We start from the raw sequence: 12,588 nt of genomic DNA on the forward strand, positions 1-12,588 counted from the left end.
GAGCTGCCAAGTAGGAGCTGGGAATTGAACCTGGCCTTTGGAAGAGCAGCTGGTTTCTTAACCACTGAGCCATTTCTCCAGCCCCCTCCCCCAGCCCTTGTGGTTTATATTTTTATTTTTTTATTGTGTATATGGAACTTTTTGGTTTTTTTTCTAATTCATTTTAGAAATTGTTATTTTTCCAGAAAATGTTATTTTGTTGGCTTTCTTTTTTTAGTGAAAAATTGATTGTGTTTATTTATGGGTTGAAAAATCTCCTATGCATTCATTGCTGCATATCCTTTTTATTTTATTTTTTTTAATTTATGGGATCTGTTTTTCCTTATTTATTTTATTAGCGGATTGTCCATTAATCTTGCCATATACCTGCCTTTTAGAATGCTTTTTTTTCCCAGCCCTGATTTCTGTTATCTGTGTGTGTGTGTGTGTGTGTGTGTGTGTGTGTGTGTGTGTGTGTATGTATAAGAACATTTAGAAACAAGTGTACAATAAGAAAACCTGGGTCTGGATCTTGGTTTAAGACAATTCTGAGTTCAAGTCAGAAGAGCATTAAAACAATGTCACTTTAATTGGTAAATTCTTGTTTGGTTTCAAAGAAAAAGTCCAAAGACTGCCTAAAGTTGGTAAAATTTGGTCTAGATTTTATAATAGAATCCATTGAGATAAGTTTTCATATATTGATTTAGTATTCATCTTAAAGTTACTAACTTTATAAATGAAAATTATTTGATAGATTAGCATGTCTGAGTAAAAGTTAAATTAGTCTAATATAAAAGGTAATTTGTATTTAGAAAATGCTACGTTTTTCTTGAAAAATTATTTTATTCACTATCTTATTATAGTATAACAAGTTGTAGACCATGAGAAAGCTTTTAAAATTTGAAAGTAACAGATAAAAACACAGTTACTATTGATTTCTTTTTAGGAGGACCAGAAGTAATTGACCCTGCTGGTGTGCCATTACCTCAGCCAGCTCAGTCTTGGGTGTGGCTTGTGGATCTGGAAAGAACAATTGCTCTCCTCATCGGGAGATGTCTTGGTGGCATGCTTCAGGGCTCCCCTGTATCTCCAGAGGAACAGGATACTGCATATTGGATGAAAACACCACTTTTTAGTGATGGCGTGGAGATGGACACCCCTCAGTTGGGTAATGCACTTCTCTGAAGCATATAGAAACACATATTTCTTTGTCTTTCTTTGAGATCTCTTACTTAAGTGTTGAATACAGAACTCAAGCATTTTTCACATTAGTAATAAAGAGGATCTAAACTTGTAGTGTATGGTTCTCAGAAAGAGTTAAATTCTGCAGCATGGGGTAGGGCAGTGGTTCTCATTGGGGGTCAAATAACTTTTTTTTACAGGGTTTTCCAAGACCATTGGAAAACACAGATATTTACATTATGATTCATGACAGTACCAAAATTATAGTTATAAAGTAGCAGTGAATATAATTTTATGGTTGGGGATCACTACACAATGAGGAACCACTAATATAGGAAAATGTGGGGTCTAGAGCAGAACTGGTGTAGGGAAATGTGGGTCTAGAGCAGTGGTTCTCAATCTCCCTAATGCTTTATACAGTTCCTCACATTATGAATTGTAACCTAACAATTGACATGTGACCCAGAGGGTCTTGATCCACAGGTTGAGAACCACTGGTTTAGAGCCAGTTATGGTAGCTTACCCATGTAATTCCAGCATTTAAGAGGCTGGGTCAGGAGAATTGCTGCATAATCTAATCTAAGCTACATGATAAGTAGGATTTACTACAGTGGGAGCCCCCATCACAAAAAAAAAAAAAAAAAAAAACCCAAAGATATAGGCCTTGTCCCATTCTATTGTACTTTTTACTCATTTTGATCAAGTTATGGAAAAACATTTGATAGTGTCCTGAAGGTTGGGTTTACACAACTGCTTCTCCAAATAGAATGCCCCAGTACAGCACCTATCAGGACAGATCAGCATCCAGTTTTCAGACATTATCTTACTCATGGTTTTTATTGTTGTGATGAAACACCATGACCAAAAGCAACTTGAAGAGGAATTCAAACAGGGCAGGAACCTGGAGGATGGAGAATTGCTGCTTACTGATGGGCTTGTTTCCCATGCTCAGCCTGCTTTCTTATAGAAACCAGGACCGTTAGCCCAGGGGTTGACCCACCCACAATTAACTGAGCTCTCCCATGTCAATCACCAATTAAGAAAATCACCTAGAGGCTTGCCTGTAGATCAGTCTTAAGAAGGCATTTTCTCAGATGAGGTTCCCTCTTCTCAGGTAACTATAGCTCGTGTCAAGTGACATTAAACCAGCCAGCACGGCACCACCCATAGCTGTGAAAGACACGTTTTATTCCTCCCTGTGTCAAGTGACATTAAACCAGCCAGCACGGCACCACCCATAGCTGTGAATGACACGTTTTATTCCTCCCTTTCTTGTGTCTTCCCTTTCCTTCCACATCTCCCATTTCTCTACTTTGTTGGCTCTTAGACCAAAAACAAGGATTTATTCAGTGTCCCAATATGTGGTGTAATAATTTTATCTGGGATTGGTATTTCAATCTCTCTGGACCTCTAATTTTGATTCTATGAAATACTGAATAGGATTAGCTAGCCTATATTAAACCTATTTTTTATTATTTTTCCAGTAAGAATAAGCGACTCAGATATATACAAGGTAAAGAGAGAAAATGGGAGGGAGGGAGCCCACAAGGTAGAAAAGAGGATGGGATAGACAGGGAGAAAGGGAGGGTGGAAAGGAAAGAATCCAAGGTCAAAAAAAAAAAAAAAAGTTTTGCTTCCAGCATGGAAGTGTGGTAAGTAGAAGTAAAGAAAGTTGTTTCTTTTTAAAATAGATGTATGTACCCATCATTTTACTTCTGAACCAGAAAATGCTTTTGACTATGGCTAATGAAAGCTAGATTGATACATATGAAGTAAAGAAAGTTAAATTGTGGGGTTCTTAGGGGATATAAGGTTCCAGTGTTCATAGCACTCACACCTGAGGCAGTCCCTAGTAATTTCTTGAGTGAAAAAAGGTATCTGTTGATCTATACAGCCCTTTTAACTGGACTTAAATATGAATAAAATATCTTTAGTTTTATTTTTTTGTTTTTATTTTTTTGGTTTTTAAGAATTAAATTTGTGAGCCAGGAGGTGGTATCACATGCCTTTAATCCCAGCACTCAGGAGGCAGAGACATGAATATATCTGTGAGTTCGAGACCAGCCTGGTCTACAAAACAAGTTCCAGGACAGCCAGGGCTATTACACAGAGAAATCTTGCCTCAAACCCTCCCCCCAAAAGAATTAAAATTGTGTAATTTATATCAAGAAAGAATATTTGCTTACGGAAAACTTTTTAAATATGTACTATTTCTATTATATTATGAATTAAATTGACTTGTGTTACTTGTTAAAACCCTGACCATCATTTAGAACATTGAATTTTTAAAAAATGTGAAGTGATTCAGTTATGGATGTGTACATTCTTAAAATGACTGTACTTGGAAGACAAAGGTAGGATCTTTTTTTTTTTTTTTTTTTTTTTTGAGACAGGGTTTCTCTGTGGCTTTTGAGGCTGTCCTGGAACTAGCTCTTGTAGACCAGGCTGGTCCCTAACTCACAGAGATCCTGCCTGCCTCTGCCTCCCGTGTGCTGGGAGTAAAGGTGTGCTCCACTATCGCCTGGCTAGGTAAGAGGATCTTAATTCCAGGGCCAGTCCAGACAGTATAGCAATACCATTTTCCCCAAAATAATAATAATGATTCTGAATACTAAAACTCCCACTGAAAAATTGGGAATTACCTGGGTGACTGTGACTATTGATTGGAAAATTGTTCATGGCATCTCTGATCTTTTTGAATCACTCTTAACTGATAATATGTATTTCTGGATATGACAGTCTTCAAGGTTGTGCTCTGTGTGTGGGATATTTTGCATTTCTGGCCTCTAATTGCCAAACGTCTATTTTTTTTTCTAGAGGCGGAGAGGTGATAACTGCCTCCAACTGAAAAAATTAAAGGGCTTCACTTTAATAGTGTCTACTGTAAATTAGCTCCAAGACCCAATTTTATATGAATTGAGTAAATCCATAAGATTTTATTTTCAGTTACAACATTTATGAAGTTTAAGATTGAAAATTTACTGGTGGTGCTGGTTAAGTGTAACTCTAGCACCCAGGAGGCAGATGCCAACAAATCTCTTGAGTTTGAGGTCAGCCTAGTCTATAAACTGAGTTTCAAGATAGTAGTAATCTCTACACAGAGAACTCTGTCTCGAACCAGCTCCACCTTAAAAAAAAGGAGGTGGGGGGACACTTGAGAACTGATCGCTCAGGGTGTAAAGTGGTTGCCAGGATGGACAACTTGAGTTTGATCACTAGGACCTACAAGGTAGAAGGAGAGAAGTGACTCTTGCAGGTTTTCCTCTGACTACCACATACGCTGTGGTACAGAGAGGGAGGGAGGGAAGGAGGGAAGGAGGGAGAGAGAAAGGAATAAATAGAATTATTAAAATTCAATTCTTTTTGATAGATAAATGTATGAGCTGCCTATTAGAAGTAGCACTTTCAGGAAATGAAGAACAGAAGCCTTTTGATTACAAATTGCGGCCAGAAATTGCTGTCTATGTAGACTTGGCATTGGGTTGTTCTAAAGAGCCTGCCAGAAGCCTTTGGATCAGCATGCAGGATTATGCTGTTAGTAAAGGTAAGATAAAGAGAAGGAGAAGAAGTGGGTAAATGTATAGGTAATTTGCAGTGCTAGCTAGTTCATGTCTAAGTAACATTGCAAAATATTTGTTTTTCTCTTTGTAGAAAATATATCAGGTTATTTGTTGTATCTACACACATCTCACTTAAAGAAATTTGATTGTATTAAAGTTGGAAATTTGGACTTTGTATCAAATCATTTTATAAAAGTATTCTGAGAAACATTAAGTTAGAGGATATATATTTAGATGTTTAGGCTATATAGGCTTACTTGAATATATGTAAAATTTTTTGCATATTCAGAAGTGCTTATAACAACCATCTGAGATATAATATACTATTAAATATAATAATGAAGTAGTATACAAATATATTATGACATTTCTATTCCTAATATGTTTTTATCAGTAGAAATTATTTTATATGTTAATTTCAAACAATCTCCTTGATGTATTCTTAGCTTCCATGTTTAATAATGACCCATATTAAAGCTGGGCATGGTGGTGCATACCTGTATTCCTTCATTCTGGATGTGAAGCAGTAGGATCAGTTTGAGGTCAGCCTCCATTATGTAGTGAGTTTTGTGGCTAATCTGGGTTATATGAAACCTTATCTCAAAATAAGAACCCAGTGAGCACAATCACCCTTGTTGTTGAGCCACATCTGTAGTCTCTGTTTCTTCCATGTTGTTTTTTTCTTATCCTATCCTTAATTTTCTCTTGTATCTTGAGATTCTCAGGTTTAAATAATGATAAAAGCAAATATATCTTCACTTTTTGTTGGCTTTTATCTTTTATAAATTAAACGAACTGTGGTAACATTATGTACATCAGAGTCTTAAACTCAAGGATCTCATAAAACTTTCAGTCCTCTTGCCTTAGCTTCCTGAGCACTAAAATTATAGGCATTCCTAACTCAATTATTTATGTTTTTAAACACCAGTGGAAAGCGCTTGGTAGCTGGTGGTTATAGTTCAATGGGTGTGATTTAATGGGTGCTTGCAACAAGCCTGATGTCCTGAGTTCAATCCTTGGGACCTATATAAGAACAGGTTGCCCTGTGACCTTCATGCATATCATAGTATTTATACTCTCTCTCTCTCTCTCTCTCTCTCTCTCTCTCTCTCTCTCTCTCTCTCTCTCTCTCACACACACACACACACACACACACACACAAATTTAAAAAGGAAAGAAATGGTACCATTGAAAGTTTTACTTCAACCAGGCATAGTGTTGACACCACTACTCCCAAGTTTTTGGGGGACTAAGACAGAATTATTGTTTGAGCCCATGAGTTCAAGACCAGCCTGGGCAACATAATGAAACCTCCATCTTAAAAACAAGCAAATGAGATGGTTGTGCAGGTACCAAGGCACTTCCCACCAAACCTGACAACTTCATTTCAATACCTAAGGCCCACATGAGAGAAGGAAAGACCCAACTTCTACAGGTTATTCTCTGACCTACACATATGTATGCCATAGTACATACCTCCATCCATAAAGATAAATAAATGTAATTTAATAACATTTTTAAAAGAACAAACAAAAAGAGCTACAGGTCATTCTTTATTTTTTGATAATTTATTCTGCCATGTTGATACCTGTGGCACAGGTAACTCCTTGAGAACCTGATGTGGATAAATTCTGTCTGCACGAATGCAGTATAGATTATTATTATAAGAGTCTCTGTGGATTTAAGATCTTATATAAACTTAAGTATAGTTGCATTGTTGGTTCTTTTATCTATAAAGTAGTTAAGTCTGTATTTGTATTTTTAACCTAGGCATGGAAAGAAAGTGGAAAACAAAATTGTAGCATTTTATCTTTTGGGAAAAGAGCCTTAAGAATAGTTAAGAATAAATAAAGTAAATTGGGACTTAACATTTTCAGAAGATACTTCTTGTTTGATTTTACAATGGAGTTATTCAGTCATTATTTGATAAATCTGTCAGATGGACAGTGAAGTAGTCACTCTGGGAATGAAAAGAACAGTAACCTCCCCCTCAACTTGATCTGCTTCAAAATATTCTCTATTTTAAGAGTGTATACTTTATCTATGCTCTGCCAACATAGAATTAAAGAATTGGAGAAAAAAAAAAGACCTGGCAAGTTCTCTTTATTTAATGCTGTGATTTGAGTTTTCAAATATATATATAATTCGTTTCTATCCAGATGTTTTAAGTTACCCACAGATACTTGTACTCTTACAGGATCTACTTTTATGGTTTAATATATCATATACATAGTTTTATATGTGTGTGTGCATGAGTGAGTAGTTTATTCAGTTTTGGAGTTGCTTAATAGAAAGTGCTCAAATACAGACCTTTGATTCCAGCTTCCTTCCCACAAAACTTGTGTGGTCTTCCATTCTCAGTATCCTCCAACTAATAAATTCAACTTGGCTTCAAATCTTGGCAACACTTTGAGCATTTGTGTGGACTCTTGACAGCTTCTCACTACTTGCTTTGCTTCTATCCTGATGTCACCACCATCGTCATTGCTTATTGCAGTAATGACTTCTGCTTCTACTGTCTGTATAGTCAATAGTTTACCCAAGAGGTAGAGCTTTTAAAATATAGGTCAGGTTGTATCATTTCTTTGTTCAAAACTCCCTAATGCTGCTTACCATTTTCCTGTAAGTCAGATCCAGAGGATTTGCACTTTTTTGCAAGATGACTGTCACCTAATTCCCCAGCAGGTCTCCAGTGGCTTCTTCTGTCGTTCTTGGACATGTAGCATTTGCTCCAATTCTGACCTCCTGAACCCTTAAACTATGTTTCTCTCCTTAGCCCTTGCTTGTCACATTCACTTACTGTCTTACCTATCTCACACCCTACACCAAGATTCAAATTCCATGAGATCAAAGTTGTGGTTTTGTTCAAAAGTATATTCACAGTACCTGAAACAGTATGTGCATTTGCCAAGTAGTTGTTTCAGAAAGTTGGTAAAATTCAGGTTGGGGAACTAAAACTATTAATATTACCTTGTAACTATTTTTCTGGGTCCTTTTAAATGTTTCTATCATTTTTATTTTCAGATTGGGACAGTGCAACTTTAAGTAATGAATCACTCTTGGACACTGTGTCTAGATTTGTTCTTGCAGCACTTCTCAAACATACAAACTTACTTAGTCAAGCATGTGGAGAAAGCCGGCAAGTAACTTAAAAACTATCCTCAGACAAATATTTGCTCTCATGATGTTAGAAATTAGGTAACTTTTCTATTTTGGTTCTTTATTTAGATACCAACCTGGTAAAAGCTTATCAGAAGTGTACCGTTGTGTATACAAAGTTCGAAGTCGTTTACTTGCTTGCAAGAACCTTGAACTTATTCAAACCAGGTCATCATCACGAGACAGATGGGTAAAGTTGGAAATCAATTAATTTCTATGTTTTTCTGCAAGCTTATCAGAGGTAGCCCCACATTGGTTTTTATGAGAGAAAAACAAGCCTTGATTAGTACAGATGTCCAAAACATGCTAGCTTATTTTCTAGTAGAAAATAATGGAAGAATGAAAAAGTGGTGGTTTATTTACAAAATTTTTATTAAATGTGATGAGATTGCTAAGTGAATAGCCTATCTGCATAGATGTTAGTGACCAACTGTCTTGTCTATATCATAGGCAATAATCTTTTTTTTTAAATTGATTAAGCTGCATTGGAATTACCCTGTTTAATTTATGATGCCACAAATTATCAGGGACATTAACAGAGACCTCAGATTGGTTAAAAATAAATCCAAGAGTTATACAAGAACTGGAAGTTGCTGGGCAGTGGTGGTACTTGGGAGGCAGAGGCAGGTGGATCTCTGAGTTTGAGGCCAGCCTGGTCTACAGAGCGAGTACCAAGGCAGCCAGGGCTACACAGAGAAACCCTGTGTCAAAAAAATAAAACAAGGCTGGTCATTGATGGCGCACACCTTTAATCCCAGCACTGGTCTACAGAGCTAGTTCTAGGACAGGTTCCAAAACAATGCAGAGAAACCCTGTCTTGAAAAAAACAACAAAGCAACACACACACACACACCAACAACAAAACAAAAAAGGAAAGGTTTTAAAAGAACTGGAAAATATTATTAAAAAAAAAAAAAAAAACTCAGTGTAGAAAAAGGTAGGGAAAGAAGGGACAAAATTATAAGTTACAAAAACAAAATCAGTCCTCTGGTAATTAGAAGTGTGCATTCTGAAAGTGAATATTGAAACCATTGATTAAGGATGATCCAGAAATAACTCAGACAGCAAGTAGGAGATGATTTTAAAGGGCTGGTGGTTCTGGTAACAGAGGCTTGTGATTGATTATAAGAATGAGCCTGAGAGTATCGTCTCCACAGTCCTCTAAAACAGGGCCAGGTCCGATCCTTTGCTCTTGGTGATTCAGTTCTTAAGCATAAGCAACACACACGACTTCAGCATGTACTGCCTTAATATTTGTGGTTATGAACATTTGAGAGTGATTTTAAAAGTCTATAAGAAATATTAATTTGTCATTTTTTGAGGCTCCAACTTGAAACTCACTATTATGAAAGTAAATATCTGATATATGGGTCTCACTGTGAAATTTCTAAATTATTTACTGGTCATGAATCACATAGCCTTTATCACGATTCTAGTTGAAAGTTTTCACTTGTACTTTGTATTTGAAATTTATGAGATGAATTATTTAGTTATGATATTTATGGTTTTCCAAGTATCTGGACTCTTTCTTTTGTCTAGATAATTATTAGGTAGCATGACCACCATGGGGAACTAAGTTAACATTGTTAACTTTGGGTTTTTTTCCAGAGGGCAAAGTTAAAATTTTAAAAATGGTATCTTAATTTTAGAATTATTGGTAAGCTGGGGTTATAGTTACACAGCAGAGTGACTATCAAGCATTGTAAGGCTCTGGGTTTGACCCCTAGCACTGGCTTTGACTCCCCCAGACATCGTTTTTACAGAGTAATAGCATAGAGAACTTGAAGTGAACAGTAGAATCAAGTGATCACCTTTTGCTGGGCATAATGACACATGCCTTTGAGGCAGAGGCAAGTAGTTCTCTAAGTTAAAGATCAGCCTGGCATATATATAGTGAGTTCCAGGACAGCAAGGGTTAAATAGAGAGACCTGTCTCAAACAAATAAGCAAACAAAACCCCAACCAGACAATAATAAAAACTTCAAAACAAAATAACAAAAATCACCTTTTGTGCTTGTGTCATGTTTTAACTTACATTGCAGCCCTGGAGTTTGTGGCCAAACAGTAGAATAAATGTGGATCAATTTAAAGCATGTCATTTCAATGAAAATGCCAGGCAAGAAAGGACATATACCTATCTGTGTATATATTTGTGTGCATATAATCTGTGTAATCTTTGAAATTTACCAGTGTATTATTTGTAAGATTTCTGTGTTATTATTGGTATCAGCAGTATTTTCTAAGATATAATTTAAGATTTTGCTGGGCAGTGGTGGCACACACCTTCAATCCCAGCACTTTGGAGGCAGAGGCAGCTAGATCTCTTAGTTTGAGGTCAGCCATGACTACAAAGTGAGTTCTAGAACAGCCACAGCTTTATAGAAAAACCCTGTTTTGGGCGGGTAGGGGTGGCGTGTAGTGAGAACTTTTTAAAGCTTCGGGAAAATATATTCAGTGTAGTTTCCTATGATCTCTTTAAGATCTCAGACAACCAAGACTCTGCAGATATTGATCCTCAAGAGCATTCCTTTACCCGGACCATTGATGAAGAAGCTGAAATGGAGGAGCAGGCTGAGAGAGACAGGGAGGATGGGCATCCAGAGCCAGACGACGAGGAGGAAGAACGGGAACATGAAGTAATGACAGCTGGCAGTAAGTACATCTTTCTTACTCAAGAAGTGAACATCATGACTTGCTTTTTTCATAGGGAAACAGAAAGACGGTGTCTGTAGTCCTTCTCAAGCATCTGATACTACACAGGGGATCTCAGTCTGCATTAGTCAACATTACAGGGGAGTTTTTAACCCAGGGTAGTGCCACTCTGATGCTTTTGTTCTGGGTCGGAAAAGCCTCAAAGAAAGCATCTCAGTTTCTGATCCACTTAGCTCCATAATGACATCTAAGAGGCTTTAAATAAAGTTATTCAAAATAGTCCTCTGGTGGTACCGTGGATTCATCAAGACTGCTATGTGATGAAGGAACAAGCCCCTTACTATTCTAGTTAGGAGTTCCGAATTGTATTTTATGTGTAAAGCTTTTAAATTGCAAATTTCAATTATACTTTTCTTTAGTAGGTATAAGAGATGACAGTGGTAAAACAGTGATATGGGAATAACTTTGGGTGGGTGAATTAAGCTTTTTATACTTTATATTCCAAATCTCCAGATAATTTTTAGAAGATAATAATTTATATGTTATAGTTATATAGTTATTTATATTAAAGAGAATTATTAATATCTTAAGCCATTTGGCTATTTTGCATTAACATGCATATTCAATTTGTAGTTTACAACTTCATGGCCAGCTATATATTTGTTTTTGACATTACTTGTATTTTGTTTTTGTTTTTTGAGACAAGGTTTCTCCGTGTAGCTTTGTAGACCAGGCTGGCCTCGAACTCACAGAGATCCGCTTGCCTTTGCCTCCAATGCTAAGATTAAAGGCATGTATCACCTGGCTGTTTTTGGCATTATTTGTATCTATATTCAATTTATGAGGTAGTAACAAAAATAATTCCAGAGGTCCTGAGTTCAATTCCCAGCAACAGTATGGCGGCTCACAATCATCTATAATGAGATCTGGTGCCCTCTTCTGGCCTTCAGGCATACATGCGTGCAGAACACTATTCTTAATAAAATAAATAAAACTTAAAAAAATATAAGAGCTGATTACCAAATGCATATAATTTTCATTAGTTTTGGGTGTACATGGGAATCCTCACAAGAAAGTGAATTTCAAGAGAAATGACTTAACTGGATGCTTTAATATTTTGTTGCTAAAGAACAATTAATTTAAGAAATGATACAAGAAGTGGATACCTAGAGTAGGGAAAAATTTCCAAGGACGTTTTAAAGAAATGTGGATAGCAGGAGGAGGTGTGGAAGCTAAGGTTACTTTAGAGAGTTTGTTTGGTCTGATTTTGCAGCCTGGTTGCCAGTCTTAGGTGATTGAGGCTATTTTTTGCTCTTGATCTGTGAAGATACCTCCTCCCCAAAGAGTCTACTGGACTTGCTTCATGGAGGAAAAGACAGGTCAAATACCCTTTCCAAAGTCACAGATCTCATGTGATTATATCTAAACAGTCAATATACCAATTTGACATGTTTTAAGATGTCACAATCCTTACTCTTTCAAGATGGAACCAGCCAATTCTAAATTCTAAAGTATAGAAATATCTCCTATTGTAATTTTTATGAAAAGAATGGCATTTTTGTACAACTTTGTCACTATACTATATTTATTGTCTAAAATCTGATCTCCCCCTCCCACTCCCCGTTTCAGTAAGGTTTGGTTCAAACTTTCTGACTATTTTCATATTTATTTATTTAGCTTTTCTCTCCCCATGTGTTAAGACCTTGTTTTTGTGTTGCACATTACAGAAATCTTTCAGTGTTTCCTCTCAGCCCGAGAAGTAGCTCGTAGCCGAGAACGAGATAGAATGAGCAGTGTTGCAGCCTCTGGGGCCCGAGCTGACGACCCACCTCCACAGTCTCAGCAAGAGCGAAGGGTCAGCACAGACCTTCCTGAGGGGCAGGATGTGTACACTGCTGCCTGCAACTCCGTGATACACCGCTGTGCACTTCTGATATTAGGAGTAAGTCCTGTGATTGATGAGCTTCAGAAGCGAAGGGAAGAAGGGCATTTGCAGCAACCTTCAGTGAGTGCCTCTGAAGGCAGTGGACTTATGACCAGGTGGGCCTAACAGGAA

At 36.9% G+C, this 12,588-nt stretch overlaps 1 protein-coding gene across 8 annotated transcripts in view; it reads left to right on the forward strand.

Annotated features, from left to right (window-relative positions):
- The window catches only part of Herc1 (HECT and RLD domain containing E3 ubiquitin protein ligase family member 1), a 162,294-nt gene that overhangs the window by 62,968 nt on the left and 86,738 nt on the right, over positions 1 to 12,588 (forward strand). For all 8 annotated transcript variants that reach the window (XM_051197814.1, XM_051197817.1, XM_051197818.1 and 5 more), the window contains exons 18-23: positions 926 to 1,147; positions 4,532 to 4,705; positions 7,746 to 7,860; positions 7,950 to 8,070; positions 10,361 to 10,532; positions 12,260 to 12,572. In XM_051197814.1, coding sequence (XP_051053771.1) covers positions 926 to 1,147; positions 4,532 to 4,705; positions 7,746 to 7,860; positions 7,950 to 8,070; positions 10,361 to 10,532; positions 12,260 to 12,572 — 1,117 coding nt within the window. The remainder of the gene's footprint in view (positions 1 to 925; positions 1,148 to 4,531; positions 4,706 to 7,745; positions 7,861 to 7,949; positions 8,071 to 10,360; positions 10,533 to 12,259; positions 12,573 to 12,588) is intronic.

Source organism: Phodopus roborovskii, unplaced genomic scaffold (genome assembly GCF_943737965.1).
Source record: "Phodopus roborovskii unplaced genomic scaffold, PHOROB, whole genome shotgun sequence".
Lineage (NCBI taxonomy): Eukaryota > Metazoa > Chordata > Mammalia > Rodentia > Cricetidae > Phodopus > Phodopus roborovskii.